This window comes from Salmo salar, chromosome ssa27, assembly GCF_905237065.1.
Source record: "Salmo salar chromosome ssa27, Ssal_v3.1, whole genome shotgun sequence".
NCBI lineage: Eukaryota > Metazoa > Chordata > Actinopteri > Salmoniformes > Salmonidae > Salmo > Salmo salar.
In genome coordinates, this window is record NC_059468.1 from 28,356,594 (window position 1) to 28,373,126 (window position 16,533).

Genomic DNA, 16,533 nt, shown 5'->3' on the forward strand with positions numbered 1-16,533 from the left:
AAAATAAAAAAATGGCGTGTGTATGACTTGCTTGTAGGCCTATGTTCTGCGTGATATTCTTTTAGGCTAGAATAGTAACAGAGAATATAGTCTAGCTAACATACAACTCAATGTGTTCAACTAGACTACTAAATATGAAACTAAGTATAGCATAGCATAAAATAATATCATGTTTTAGAGTTCAGAGTATAAATAAATACGGGAAGAAATTATGTAGGGATTGGTATGAAACGAAAACGAACCGCATGGGTCTATAATGATACGTAGGGTCAGATTATTCTTTAGTTTATATGATCTGTGTTGCTGTTCAAAATAACAAAGAATTCCATCGACAACAAAGCAAAATGCCCAAGAAAACGAATGAATAGGCTACCTATATTCAGTCAATACAAAGTGGAGAACAATAGCATCATGTAATTAAGACACAAATGACTAACAAAGTGTGTAAGTAAGACCTAATTACACATTTTTAAAGAATAGACTACACAGCCTGACTCCTTTGCGCGCACACAAGGTTAATTTTGGAGAGGACTACAAAATCATGTATTGGTGTCCATAGACCTTCCTCGTGGAAATTGAGCATAGACCTACGGATTTATATGGGCAGAGGATAAAATACCACCGCTTACACAAATTAGTAAATGAATAGGCCAGGGCATGAGCGCAGCCTACAGAGGCGTGGTGAACATAGTCTCGGGCAAGATCCTCTGCTTAACTGTTGTTAAAACACCGGTATCCCACGGTGTCTACCAGCCTAAAGTTGACTGCTTTTAAAACGGAGTATCCCACGTTGTCGACCGGGTTAAGGCACAACTGTATGCGCTATTCTGGCAAGCAGGCAAGGCATATGGAAAACGCCATCGGTATATCTCGGGTATTGCCATTTGAAGATTACAGCCCTCGCCATAGTCTCCATTACCCAGGTAGACAGTGAAGGTCAAAGTAAAGAGCACACCATTAGCCCCGGCCTTTACTCATCTCCTCCCCGCCTGACAAACTGCGGAGAGCGAGGCTCAGTGTGAGAGTATAGGCTGCTCCTCCAGCAGACAACTATTCGCTTAATACAATAGGCCTACATATAGTCTATTCATGTGGATTTCTATTTAATTAATCATGTTTGAAAGCTTACAAAAATGTATGTTTTTGTTTTGTGTGAATAGACACCAACAGCCGTTAAAACGGATTAAAAAAGTCGTACTCCATGGAAGAAGGCAACAATTTTTAGTGCAGATATGAAATGGAAAATGTATAGTGAAATGATATAGCCTTTAAACACGTCAGGTTGATTTGATAACGCAGCAAAAAAGATTTACAGACGACCATGTACTTCTTACTTCACGTTGCCCATTTGCCGCTAAGCGTGAATCAAGCAAGACAGTGAGTAATGTGAAGCTCTCTCAACCCATTTAATTCATTTTACGCAACAGGGAATGCCAAATTGAATTGCTCCATGGATTATTTGCAGAAGCTGTCATTCCTGGTTTTGCCTTTGGGTGGCAGCAAAACTCCAACAATGCTGCAGTGAGCACTGGGAGTGTGTCAAATATGGAATCCAGTCCAGCTCTGCTCTGCTCTGGCCGCCTGCCACAGTTTGAATATTTCTCTCCCTGGGATGTGTGCACGTTCACGTGTGTTTGCGTCTGAACCGTGTAAAGCGCACGCAGACTGTGCTCTCAGCTGAGGCATTCTTGATCCTGACTTCAATTTATCAGAAAGAGGAATAGTGTAATGTCTAATAAATAATAATTGACAAACTAAGACGTTAAATGTCTTTATATATTAGCATATTTTTACATTATAATTCTTTATGAATTTTGGACAACACATTGATTGATGTTTTGCTCATCATTGTTTAAACAGTTATTATTACATAGCTTGTTACCAATTAAAAAAATTTTTAATAAACAAAAAATCATAATTTATTATCAACCATAAACCATATTTTATTAATGTATTACTATTAGCCTAATACACAATTAAATACAAGTATAAACAACTTATTTCGAGCACTTGCGGCCTTAAGCTTATAGCCTCATTTGGGTTAGATTTAGTTACACCATTTTGATGTGATAACCCATTAGTATTGCCTTGACTAGGCCTATAGACTATGACAAATAAAATCTACAACGATGTTTAATCGTTGTCATCATAGAAACAACTTTTTGAACCAGCAAAAATATAAGGACGAGACGGTTCTAATCCAAATGCATGTGTGATTCCGAATGAGAGGTGGCTAGACAACGTAGCCTACTCTACACATTATTGTAAGCTACCTGTAGCCTTGCCTTTTGCTATTCTGAATCAGTGGACTCACACTTGTGATGCATGCATGTCCACTGATTCAGAATAGCAAAAGGCAAGGCTACAGGTAGCTTACAATAATGTGTAGAGTAGGCTACGTTGTCTTTATTTCCCTACGCCCTATGACATGGCTTTTCTTAAATGCTTACATTTTCTTTAAGCATATACATTTTCTGTTAAAGCCTACTCTCCCGCAGCAACGGAATCAATATCTTTACAAAATATGGATAGTACAAACTCTTACAGGGAGAAAACATCGAATATGTTGGTATGTTTCCCTGTACAGGCTTTATGGTTTACTTTGCTGGTTCATGCGTTAAACGCATTGTATGTGCAATGCGACATAGCCTACACTCAGCATATTTATTCATAAAACAAACATAACTTACCTCAATGAAATTGAAATATGTAGCCACACTTGGCACAGTGTGATTCGTGGGAGAAATTTTAGTACATCTTGTAAAAACATTTTTCATTCACTTTTTTTCTAGGTGTTTATATTTTTTGGCTGAATTCAGTGACCACAGGATTCATTTTTTTCTATTTGATCATGAAATGCTTGTAGTAAATGTGCATAGCCTGCAATCACGACGATAAAAACAAGGAGCTTTTGGCATCTGTAAGTGCAAACCTCTTCCCTTCTATAATCACCATGTGTTTGTTTGCTTTGCTAGTTTCATGTCAGCGTTGTTTTTTTATATTTGCAGAATGGTCTCCCACTGGGCACAGACGTCACTTCGACGTCTAGTTATGATTTACATTTGGAATAAGTTATGAACTAACGTGAATTCAACGTGAAATCACCAAAACATTGTACCATGTCATTGGATTCAGGTTAAAAGCTGGGTGACAAAAATACGAAATTCCCTTATGTTGATGACTTTTTTCAAATTATATAATTGTTCCATGTTGATTCAACATCATCACATTTACGTTTTTTTGTTGAAATGACGTGGAAACAACGTTGATTTAACCAGTTTTTGCCCAGTGAGCTGTGCAATAGTATATATTTATGATACAGGCCTAAACCTAGTGCACAGAGACTAAACGGATATGATGTCACTAATACAGTAATATAACCATAAGTGGTAGGCAACACGGTAGAAATGATGATCTTTATCAGTCACCAGAGTATGGTCAAGCCAAAATTGTATTTAAGAAATTGATATTTTTGAAATGATCCATTTAAACCCCTTATTAGTCACAATCGTATAGGCTAATAGTTGTACTGCTACGGCTGGTGGGGTGGAATACTGCAGCATTAGCGAATCAAAATGCTGAGGCCCACTTTTTCTCTCGATGTCACATTCAAGGGCTGTAGGCCTACATGACATACTACAGATGTGCATGTAATCAGCCTACACTGAAACAGTTAGCTTTAAGAACCCAAATCTATATGCTAGTTTGTTTTCCATTAAAATTAAAAAGTGAGAGCTGAAATGGTATTGCATTCATGGCCTTGTGCATCAAGTTACCTCACTGATACTGTAGTCCTGTTATTATCAGCAGACATGATAGCGAGACGGTCACCAGTTATAACAAAATATGATCAGTCACATAATTGGGGATTAAGAAATGCCAAAATGGTAAACATATTCATGTATGCATTGTCCTTGGGATGACGAAATGATTGAAGAAATGATTGAAAATACATTTAAAAACCAAAGCTAATTGCAAGACCTCAAGGAAATCGAAAACAACAATAAACGCCGCATGGATATTATCTGCAGCACATTGCTCTACTCATTTTCAAAACCCCAAATTTGATACCTCTGTGACGCTGAAGCGTTTATATGGAAGCAATTTTTAAATAGTTGAAATCTGTGACCAGTGGTGATATTTTAGCTGTGGCTGAGGCAACGTGCATCCGACTAAAGATTCTATTCATCTTATCACGACGTGATGATAAGTAAGAATGCTTATGGAAATGTTTTAAATAACAAGACCATGTAAGTGAATGTAAATAATCGAAAATAACTGAACGTACACATAACTGATGTCTACAGGAAACACTATAGGCCAAACAAAGAGTTGTTGGAGCAAGTAGCCTTATCGTTTCAAATAGGCTAATGTTTGTATTGTTCCTAAATATTTCCACAACCTTATCATGTAAATGTCGCATATAGGCCTAATATTATTATTATTGTTGTTGTTATTATTATTATCAGACTGTGGTAGTAAGACTACTTGAAGTAGCCTAGTAGACTTGGCCTATTCAGATGCAAGTCTCCACTAATAGGTACCTGTAGTGCTTGAGACAATCTCATCACTAGATGGCGATATAGGCCTTATAATAATTCACATACACACAATAACACTTCCATTATTTGCTTGAGTGAGACATTTTCGATGCACTCAACAGGTAGATTCAGACACTTCGTAATACCTTCGCACTCAGGCGACACCTGGAATTAACGTCGAAATGGATAGAGCCCAGAGTAGTTCTACACAGTCTGGACAAACCCGGATCTTCCGCATTCAAGCATAAAATCATACGCCGGACAGACATGTTCCTCACACACGGTAAACAGGCCAACACACTGGGCCAACACACTGGGCCAACACACTGGGCCAACACACTGATCATTGAGCCTCTCACACTGCTTCTGAATCTCAGAATATCTTCAACCAATTCATGACAAATCCTTTCACATTTCAATAGGTATGACAAAATATCACGACTGACATTCAAAATGTCACACCAAAAATTAAACCATCTGTGTAATATACTGGACTGATGTTCAAATCAGAGGTCGTGGATATGTATGATTCAACAATGTCCGGGTTTTATTGGGACAGATTTTTGTGTCAATACTTTTACATATTTAACAGACACAGATAGCCTTGACATATTATATTTTTGTCTGTATAGTTTACCTTTATATACAACCACATGAATACACACACAATATAAAAGACATATGGTTCACATGGGCACACATTTCCCAGACAACTATGTATGCATTACAAGCGGGATTGCACCTTGAATTCGTTATGAGTAAGAGCATGAGAACCGTTTGAAGAAGCTAAACTTTAAATTAAGATGCACGTGTTTAGTGGAGTGTTGAAGGGGAAATGGAACGGATTAATATTTAACCGTGGAAGCTATAATCCTAAATGCCGTCACTTCCTGGGGATTTCCAAATGGGTTTTTTTCTCCACACGGTGAAGTTAGAGTGTCTGTTTTCCTGAGGTTATTGCATGCCAGTTGCAAAAATTATACGGCCCTAACTTTCTCCTTGCTTTGGGCTCCATTCACCGAAAACAATATTTTACACCATGGAGGAAAATGGAAGGTCCAGAGTTTTCTACATTTTCGTTCCATAAAGGTCCCGGCATGCATTTGGCAGAGTACATTTGTGAACCATGTTCGGTGGGAAATAAGGATTAAATTGTTCCAATCAAAAAGCGTGAATAGCATATTGTGTGTGTGTGTGTGTGTGTGTGTGTGTGTGTGTGTGTGTGTGTGTGTGTGTGTGTGTGTGTGTGTGTGTGTGTGTGTGTGTGTGTGTGTGTTATTCCCATCCCATTGTTGTATGTCAGTCAGAACTAGCTGATGCTCTTCACTTTGACGACCACCTTCTTCTCCTTTACGCGTCTGTTCTGAAACCAGATAGTGACCTGTCGCTCGGACAGGTTCGTCTGGGCCGATATCCTCCTTCGTTTGTCTTTCGTTATGAATTTATTGGCCGCGTACTCGCGCTCAAGTTCCTTCAGTTGCACCTTGGTGTATGGCACGCGCTTCTTTCTTCCACGTCGGAAGGAGCTCAGGTCCCCTCCTACAGGAGACACCGCGTCTGGTGGAGCAAAACGGAAATGGATTTAGTAAGCCGTTCACAAGCCATACACAAAAAAGGTTACATCTAAAACATAAAGGGGTTCTTCGGCTGTCCCTATAGGAGAAGCCTTCGAAGAACCGTTTTTGGTTCCAGATAGAACCCCTTTGGGTTGCACGTAGAACCCTTTCCACAGAAGGTTATACATGGAACCCAAAGGGGTTCTACCAGGAACCAAAAAGGGTTCTCCTATGGGGACAGCCGAATGACCCTTTTGGAACCCTTTTTTCTAAGAGTGTATTCTGATAAACGAATTTACAAACACGCGTTATAACGTTTTACAGAAAACACATCGTTTCTAACATTTTGTTGTGGATTAAGCAAAAACAAACACAATGAAAAGTCGTTCTGGTTTATTGCGTAAAACCTGAGGGCTCTCTACCTATGTTGTACCTGGTATGGAGGATTTCCACATGTGTCCGAGCTGAGGCTGCTCCTTGGTGCAGTAGACCTGCCCGTTCCAGCCGTTAGTTAGAGCCCACGGCTGGTAGCTCTCCATGGGCAGCAGGGGCTCGTGCCTGTGTTCTGCTGGCCCGCTCATAGTTGGTACAACTGGCACGTCCAGGTAACTGGGTACGGGCTGGTATGGGACCGAGGCATAGCTCGGATAGAAGGCGAACTCCTTGGCCCTGGAGTTGAAGTCATCGCCCGAAGCGGATGTGTCCATGTACTTCTCCCCGTACGCAGAGGGGGGCTGCGTGCCGCACGACTTTATGCTACTGTGGTGCGACATTCTGCACGGATAGTAGCCGCTACCGAAGTATCCATAGGGCAGGGACGCGCTGGAGGAGCTTTGCACAGCCGAGCAAGGGCTGCACTGCTTGGATGGCTCGCCCATTCCCGAGGTTGGGACGTCGCTTGACGAGTATGCCGTGCTCGGAGCGAGGGACGCGGGGTGCGCCATCAGGTTCCTGCATTGGTTCGCCGCAAAGTTGCCTCCCGCAAAACCACCACCGCCAGCGTCCATGTTCTTGCTCACTTCATCGGAACCGCCGCCGTTGTCGTAGAGGAACATCACCGACGGGTCGACCCAGCGAGGACGGAAGAGCAGTGACGTTGTCATAGCACGACATCCAGCATTGAGGCTTCTGGCTCTTTTTTAAAAAAGCATAGAGGCTGAAAAAAGGAGATACTGATTCCGAGAGAGTAAGCGACTCTGACGCGCCCGGGTGCACCAAGGTCGCGCCTCTATTGGCCAAGAAGGGGCCACGTGATAGGCTATGCAAAGAGGACGATAAATATCTCCCAGTGCAGATAATTAAATGTAGAAAAAATGCGGCTTTGTAAGATGACCGTACCTATCAAGGGATTTGGCTTGTCTTTTTGCCGCTCAAAACGAGAGGGTTTCGTGAGTAAATAAAAATAAAAATAAAATATATATATATATATATCACTCATATATATATAAATATCACTCCTATATACGGTTACACATCAAACCTAAATTGGTTGGAAAAGGGTTTTTATTTTATCATTGGAAAGCTAAATAAAAAGGACCTAGTAGTCCAGACGGTTTCAAAAGACTGCGGTGACTCACCAACTTAAATACATCCATTCACGTTGCTTTTACGCACATAAAGGCAGTCCGTGTAAACATGTCTATGACACAATGTCATTGCTGATTATTTTGTACATGGTGGGCCTATATTAATTCCACAAAGTATAATCCATTCAAAGCCACACACCCCAATACAGCTCACATAATTAGTACATAGCGTAAGGAATGGTCGCCAAGGACACGTTTCCCAATATCCCATAAACGACGATGGAGATGGACTACTAGCTAATGTTAACAGTGTTTGAACAGACCGAACCACTGTGGGGAACACGGATGACTCATCCAAGAGACATGAAATAAAGAAGGAAAATAAACAAGGCTTTAGAACAACAAAAAAACATGTATAGACTTGGAATACGTCCATCATTTTTCAACTAAAGATAATTAAGCTCAAATCCATGGGAGATTCTCTCAATCAAAATGCCCCGTTTTCATATCACTCAAATTAGAGCGACAGGTTCGAGCATTCAAGAAATGAGTGAGAATTCGGATAGACAGTGTGTCCAACAAATACCAGATCCCTCTCTTCCGACATGTTTACAATATGCAAAGACAGAAAACAGTTATCAAGGTTGGCAACTCGGGTGTTTTTTACATAGCCTACGGGGTAGACGCGGTTAGAGGCCAAGGTCAAGTTGAAAGTTGCTGTCTAGCCGACGAGTCTGTTGGGTTATTCAGTCTTTGAAGGACCCGTCTGAGTTCTTGAAAAGGGCGGAAGAGGGGTGAGAATTCCTGGCCTAATGAAAGCTTTGGAGGGCATTAACTTTTACTATCATTTTGTTTTCTCGAACGTTTTATTCTCGTTGTGTCTAAGGAAACATTTTATGCATCATGTGTTTTGCACACTTCTGTCTCTCACATTGAAAAGTAGGCTAATCGGAAAGTTGGATTTGCAAGCCAGTCTCGTGTTTTGGAGACTTTTGGTGAAGACGGGTGAACATTATGTGAAGTAGTATAGGCATGTCGTAGTGTTTTGTCTGCTTTGTCGTGTTTACGGCGCTCCTTAAGGCTCTCCTTCCAAATATATTGTTTCAGGAGAAAAAAGCAAGAATATTCTAAACAAAACCAGCCTAGACTTACCTATAGCCTATTTTCTCTGGTACAGTATAATGCCATGAAAAATATGGTCATTTGGTTGTAGTTAGCGCTGTAAAACCAATAATAGGCCTAAATGAAATAATGCAAGCCGTCAAATGGCAAAGTTTGTTTCAGGCTATAAATGGAACCCAACAAAAGTGCTCAAGGATTCATTCATATAGAATTCAAGCATTTTTCATAGGCATTCTTGCCTATTTTCGCGCCATAATACTATTATTGTGATGCAATCACATAATTCAGGAAGCATTTTTCCATAGGCATTCTCATCTATTATTACGTCATAATAATGTTAATAAAAACGTCAAAAGCACTGTGCCTCAGCCACAGTATAAATACTACCATTACGAATTCGATATTAAAGCTAGATCGCGTGCAGGGTCCAAATGATCCATTACACAGTAATAACAAACGTAGGCATTATTAGCACGTCAAACCAGTTATTTCTTTGTAGGCCTATTATTTGAATATTCTTGATGGATGAGGGATCTTGGACAGCAGGAAGAGTAGATCCCCTATTTGGGGATCCTAATAAATACTACTACAATGTATCAGACGTCAGATATGAGACAGAACATAAAGCCTCAAACAATGTCTATCTGAAGCCGAAAAACGTTGAAAAACATAACCTTATTGATTAACATTAGTATTCTACATGATTTCCAATACAAATGTACTCAATGTTGTTTAACCTGTCGGCTATATAGGCAAGATCCAAACCAGTTATTTCTTTGTAGTTATTTGTATATTCTGGATGGATGAGGGATTTAATAAACTATCGCAGTCACCGGCGGCAGGTAGTCAAGTGGTTAGAGTGTTGGGCCTGTAACCAAAAGGTGACAAGGTAGGAATCTGACAAGGTAGAATTCTGTCGTTCTGCCCCTGAACAAGGCAGTTAACCCACTGTACGCCGGTAGGCCATCAGGGTAGATAGTAATTTGTTCTTAACTGACTTGCCTATTTAAATGTAAAAAAAGATAATATTATGACAGAGATTGCGCATGCACTCAGATGTTAACATGTCATTAAAACACATCAATACATATGTTAGGATAGCCTAGATTCTACATGATGTATATCCTCTTCCTAGATAAACTTGATTCATCTAACCCAACTCTTTTTTGTGAAAGTTTTTGGTGAAAGTTTGCAATATTGAAATAAGTGTGTGTTTTTTTAACCAACAATTATGTGTGTGGTTTATATGTGGCTTATCTGTCCAATCTATAGCCTATGTGTGATCAATTTCATGTTACGGGAAGGAGAATCTGTGATCCATAAATTGATATTTCAGCTTTTCAGATTAGACATAATCCACATCCGGTGCTGAACTTGATCTTTATAGCCTAATTAGTCATAAACAAATTTGAGAAAGCTATTCAATATATATCGTGAAATGACACGATTTAGCGTCATCAAATATCTAGCTATTTTCTTTTTATTTTCTTATGTAGCTAACCATGATGTGTAAAGGCCTAACTAACCTATAACAATGAAGCTATGACACAAATAGAACGGCTTTGTGAATCAGGTTTGAATCATCAGGCTACATTTGGATTTTCTCTTTTTGCTCACATTAACATGGCTTGAACCAACAAAGATGTTCCAAAATCAAACGTTTGAAACGGTAATACATGACATTAAATATTTACATGAACTTGTAAAATAAATGGCAATGTAAGCAAGGTTCTGTCTTAAACCCGGGTTTTCTGGCGCGGGGCCTGCAATCAAAACAGATCGGGAGCTGTCACAGAGACCATGGCGCGCGCAGATGCAGTCTGTTTTGGTGGTCTGACCAGAACAGACATCCCTTTCGAGGAACAGACCACCGCCATGCGCCACAACAATGCCCAGACATTCTACTGGCTAGGGAGACCCGTCTGTAAAGTCATTACCAAGAGCATAGACTCTTAGTTTCGACTGGCATTGTCATTTCGCTGCAAATAACAATGTTTTCATCCTATGTGACGTAACAATAGGCCTACAAAATAATTGTAAAACCATTCAAGAAAAATCGAAACCATGTGGAAAGAAATCCAATTAACGTTATCGTTACATTACCGATTTCTAATAACAATTGGTGATATGTAGAATACGTTGCAAAGATGCGGACCTATTCCCAACCCGTCTATTCTTTCCAATCCATAAAGTGAGAAAAATGTGGCTTATCCAGTTGTTGTAGTGTGATGTGAAACTAAACTGTGGTATAGAAAGTAAAGCCAAATAAATAAAAATATGTTTCTGCGGTAGAGCCAGTGAACCACAGGGCGGCCTGGCACGTAACTCTTCTATGTTCCCCGGACTGCAACGTGATGCAGCACTAAAGGATAAAATAAAAAGGAAATTGGCAAATAAGAGTCAACAGGGTGGCTCTTGAATCGCGCCTTTGACTGACAGGTCCGTTATACATTCGCTCTGACTCAAAGTGTCACAAAGTAGAAGTCTTAAACATTTTGTTAACGGGCTGCTAAAACTGTAAGCTACATGTTACATTTATTGGCACAATGGAATCCCAGTAAATATATAGGCCTACAGTTCATTTCAATGGAACTTCAGCCGCTAGCCATTTGCACATCTGTTGTATTTTCGAGCGCTACCAGTCCCCCATCAGTGGACGGATTAGGCTAATTTTCACCAGCCCCTGTAAGATACTGTAGCTCTTTCTGTTGACAAGGGCCCTTCCTACACATTATTGTCCCAGGGATGAGGCCGTGTACCTCTTTCCAGTTAACATACAAAGGGAAATGCATTATGTTTAACGCAAATTCTAATCAAGACGTCTATATATATGTTGCAGAACATCCAGTCACTCACTCACTACCTATCAACAAGTTAACTCAGATCGAGACACCATGGAATTAGGCTAACATTTTTGTTTACCAATTTCTTTCCTGATGACGTTATTACTATGGCACAGATGCTTCACTATATAACCGTTTGCGTTTTTGTATGGCCAAACGATTCGTCATTAACAATAAACAGCAAAAACAGAATGTCCCACTAGCTTTAACATAAAATAAAGTTATTAAAACGCAGCAGGCTATATTACACAATAGTTTATGGAAACGAACATCAAAAAAGTGTTTACAAATTACACCAACAAACATATAACCTATAGCCTGCAATTGTTCAACAATAATGTCCATTCGCATAAATATATAGGCTAGCCTACATTTTTAGATGGGCTTTACCATTCCTAGTTTTCAAGAAAACAAACATAATTTGTGCAAAAGCCAAACTTTAAATACATCTTTATTGACATCCGTTGGTTTTGATTAAACATGTCCAAACTTCACAGACCTTTGATTACAGTGAACGAAATAGTATTTTATGTTTTACTTTGTCCTCGGTTAAGAAATACCTCTAACCCGTCGTGATTTAGTCGCATGTCTCATCATTCCAAAGGAAAATTCATTTTTGTAAAGGAAATTCCTACATGTTTTGCATTAGTAAAACAACCCATCCATGCTGCCATGGTTATCAGCTATACACGATTTTCTAAGGGGAAAATGAATAGATCGAATAAAATAGAACTTTCATTTCACTTTCTGAAACATGCCAAATAAAATCTATTCAAAGACATGCCATGTTAGTCACATTAAAACGAGCTTCGATTTCACATAAACCAAATATACATTCTTAAAGAAACACAAAGTATTGCACAATGTCACATTCAGTTCATCAGGTCAATAAGTTACAATGGGTCGTCGACCCAACAGAACTCCCAATACATCACAGGTAGACACAATAACACACCGATAACAACATGAAGATGTATTGGACACAATACAATTAATATCAAATGAGGCTACATTCCAATTGCATTGTTATATAACCAACGCACAAACCCACCTCGTCTCACCTTCTTTATCAATATAACATTTGCACATAGGCTACAAATGATGTGGTCAACATTTGGTCTTCAGTGAAACTAGGTTTCGGTGAACCTGGTCAAACTTGTAAAAGATAAACACAAATAAACGTGTGACCATGATGCAATAGGCTACATAAAGTCAGGACATTCGTTGAAGGCCATATTTCTAAAATTCGATCATTTCAATGGCTTCATATCCAGGAAAGGTACAGAAAAGGCAAGGGGTTCTCCATGTTCGATTCCCAAAGCCAACATGTGAATCTCCTCGACCATAAGACTACCGATCAGGTGTGTTGGCTTTTCAGTTAGCCAAGCTTTATGTATTCCATAGGCTTTACCAACTCAAAAGGAGAACTCGGGTCGATAAGGATTCTACATTGATTTCATACACTGGAATAGCGGTAGAATGAAGGTGAAAGATATACTAGCCTATATATTATTACGAGTCACTTTCAAGCCCCATATCTGGAAATACAAGGTCAGCAGAGTTCTAGTTATAAAGATGAAAACAGGTAGGCCTATGGAGCGTTTCAGGGTCGTGCCAGGTGAGTGTTGAGCGTCACGGTTTTCCACGCTACCGATGACATTGTGGTAAAACATACCGTCGGCTACTGAATTGTGTTTTCGGTTTAATGGAGTGATGTAGGTTTCAGTGGCTCGTTAATCTCTTCGTTATACGGAAATGCAGTGCGTGTGAGAAGACCAGTTAGCGGTAACAAATAGAGCCGCGATGAGCGAGAGAAGAGATCTCCAGCTCGAGCCACCTTGCACTCTCTAGACATATTTCCGGGCGCGTTTCAAGGTCAAAGCATTAAAAGCTTTGGTGGCTGCGTCATCCAGTTTCAAGGCCAAGTTGAAGCCGGGATGGTGGAGGTGCTAGGATAGCAGAACACGTATTCTTCCATTGGTTTATCCTCTTTACTAACAATCCTAACCAAATCCATTGAAATTGAACGTGTTTGATTTGTTTTGCCCTGGTGGGTATTGATGGAATAGCGCAGTCTCGTTCAAAACGAAAATACTGAGACAGTAGGGTTGCAGGGTTTCACAGGGTTTTATCGCGCACTGCGCAGACTCCATGGTCAAGTTCACTTTAGGCCCGCTTGTAAAACCGAGAGGGGCGCAATCTGCAATGTCTGCTGAGAGGGCCGCTTCTTTTTAATCGCGGTGTATAAGACACTATAGCAAAGACTAGAGCAAAACCACAACACGCTGTGTCCCGTTTTCCTTTCGGTTCTTGCACTTATGTTGCCCACCTATATGGAGAACAGACATGTATTTGGATATAACCAACAATGAACGAGTCGTACTAACCCATCCGTTGTCCTCCCAGTCCCATTATCTAAAACACATACAATAAAGTGCCACTACTGTAAACGAACAAGGTCATCTTTGAATTGCGCAAAAGAGCATTGTAAGTGTTAGCCTATCTGCTGACAGATCACAAGATAGTATCTGTCTTGACTGCAAAGTTGCATAACTCCTCACAGGTAACACAGGGGCTATCTTGTATCCTATAGCACAAAGAGTGGCAAACAAGGATATCCCAAGAGGGCATGAGATATGCCTATATGAAAAAGAGGAGGTAGGGTGAATTCAGAAAGATTGGGACATCATAACAGTTTACTCCTGATGTGTTAATTTCTTGGTCTGGCAAGAGACAATTAAAGCTATTGTTAAAGCCCTTGCAGAGAAACCACATTACTTAGTTGGTGTGACATCATAGGGGTGGGCAGAGCAAGCTTCAAACAGGAAGCTCACCACCCGAAGCACATGGTATGATCAGTGACATAGCTTTTATTCTGTTTTGATGTTAAGGTTATAAAACTGTCATAAATGATGCACAGTGCCACATTGTGATGTAAATGTGCATACTATGTAGTGGTGCATCAAAATAAATAAAACAAGTTGACAATTTTATGTTTCAATTTTATAAATCTGTATTTTTGTTGTTGTCCCGCTTTACCAACCATAGCTAGCTAAAATAGGACAGCTTGGAGTAGCTAAAGTGGGACAATCTGATAGGCTTTTCCAATGGAGGAAAGATATCCAGTCTACATTAGGGACCCCTGTACTTAGGTTAGGCAGGGCTCTGCTTCTTGTAATGCTATATCCTGTTCATTGTTTTATTGTAGTACTGTTATTTGTACTGTTATATGACTGAATTTAAAAAAAGTGGGACACTTTTTGCATTTCTGTCTTCTGTAACCTCTTCAGACATCTATCTATCCAACATATTAGCCCAACACATGATACATTTCTGAAACCCATTGGGGTATAATTAGGACTATAATAATAGTGTCCCATTTATCTAACCAGGGAGGAAGAGGTGAAGCGAGAGGTACAACTGAGGCCAAAATCTGTCTTCTACAGTTTTTGTATGGAGGTCAATGAGAGAGTGTCGAATTTGGATAACAATAAATTGAATGGCTTATTTGCTATGTGTTGCTTATTTGATTGAATAGAAGATTCGTAATTATTAGGTTGTTAGAAGTGCACTGATATAAGTGAGACACCTAAGATCCCGGCAACTTTTAGAAAAAACACTTTATATCGGAGTTGTGGCTAGTTCTCACTAGTTACCACAGCCACAAAGTCGTAAACCCCGTCTTTCTAAAATGTCGCTCCTTAAAATGTGTTTTTAAAGCTAACCCTAACCTTAACCACACTGCTAACATTATGCCTAACCCTAACCTTAAATTGAAACAAAAAAGCAAATGATTGTTTTCATACATTTTTATGATATAACCAATTCTGACTTTGTGACTGTGGTAACTAGTGGAGTCCGTTGGTCACACGAGTATGTGTCTTCTCATTGGCTAGAATGGTCCCACCTGATCTTGCCTTGCATGTTTAAGACGTTTATTTTCATTGTTAGAGCCGCCACTAGAGTATTAGTGCCTTGTTTCCCAAAAGCACAAATGGGTGTGTCATGCCTCCTGTGTGTGTGAGTGTGATTAGGAGACATCTTGAGGATTTCAGAGATGTATCATTTGTTGGGCTAATATGTTGGATAGATGTCTGAAGAGGTTACAGAAGACCGAAATGCAAATTGGGTCCCACTTATACCGAATTCACCCTAGGGATTCATTGAAAATAAAACACGACTATCAATTTAAAAATGTATATTTGCAAGGATTCTCTATATTAGATGTTTAATATACCCGATGCAACCTGAAGAAAATGAATTACAAAACGTGTAGCAGCCTAACTAATATACAAGAAATGGAAACCTGTGATGTAGGTCTACTCGAAATTTGCAAAAAAGTATTTCACGAAATGTCCGTCTACTTGGTATATAGAAACAAATACAGATCAATGGAATTGCCTTTTAAATAGGCGTTACAGTACAAAAAAAAATGCATTTGTATTTCACCCCACACAAAGGATTATGCTAATACATATTTAATGTATAACGAGTTTATATGGTTTTAAAAACTCAAAATGATCTTGCAAAACTCGAAGAGAGGCAGAAATAGAAACCTAAAAGATACTTAGTGATTATGCCACAGGGGGTATCACCAGATCAGAGATTCAGAATAAAACACGTGATAACCAGCTATGTAGCTAGGAACTATGGAGTAGCCTAGTATGCTTTACTGCCAAAATACACAGAGGGTTTACATTTAGCTGTGATTGTGGGTATGTCTACTTCAAATATTTAGCCTTGGGCTATAAAATAACGTTCAGTGTTCTCAGACAAGTCGGTATATTTCCATGAACCCAGATGAATGGAGGGGAAACAGTTGAATGAGAGTGGAACCTAGCATATGGCCTAGCCAACAGATGTTTTTGGAATGGAAACGTTGTGATTTTCCGGTTTACACAGTATTAAATGCAATCCGTTTTAAATGATCAATGCATCCAATAGT

The 16,533-nt window shown here is 39.6% G+C and overlaps 1 protein-coding gene across 1 annotated transcript; it reads right to left on the reverse strand.

The window, feature by feature from the left end:
• Nucleotides 1-5,820: 5,820 nt before the first annotated feature.
• On the reverse strand, nt 5,821-7,231 carry hoxa13 (homeobox A13). The gene is made up of 2 exons (NM_001139564.1): nt 6,531-7,231; nt 5,821-6,098 (listed from the first exon to the last, which is right to left on the reverse strand). The coding sequence occupies exons 1-2, from the start codon at nt 7,198-7,200 to the stop codon at nt 5,851-5,853; spliced, it is 918 nt and encodes a 305-aa protein (NP_001133036.1). The 5' UTR covers nt 7,201-7,231; the 3' UTR covers nt 5,821-5,850.
• Nucleotides 7,232-16,533: the final 9,302 nt, after the last annotated feature.

Coding starts and splice junctions, on each gene's coding strand:
- hoxa13 (NM_001139564.1), bottom strand. CDS start 7,200: ATGACAACGTCACTGCTCTTCCGTCCTCGCTGGGTCGACCCGTCGGTG. Junction 6,099..6,530: donor GTGGAAATCCTCCATACCAG/GTACAACATAGG, acceptor TTGCTCCACCAG/ACGCGGTGTCTCCTGTAGGA.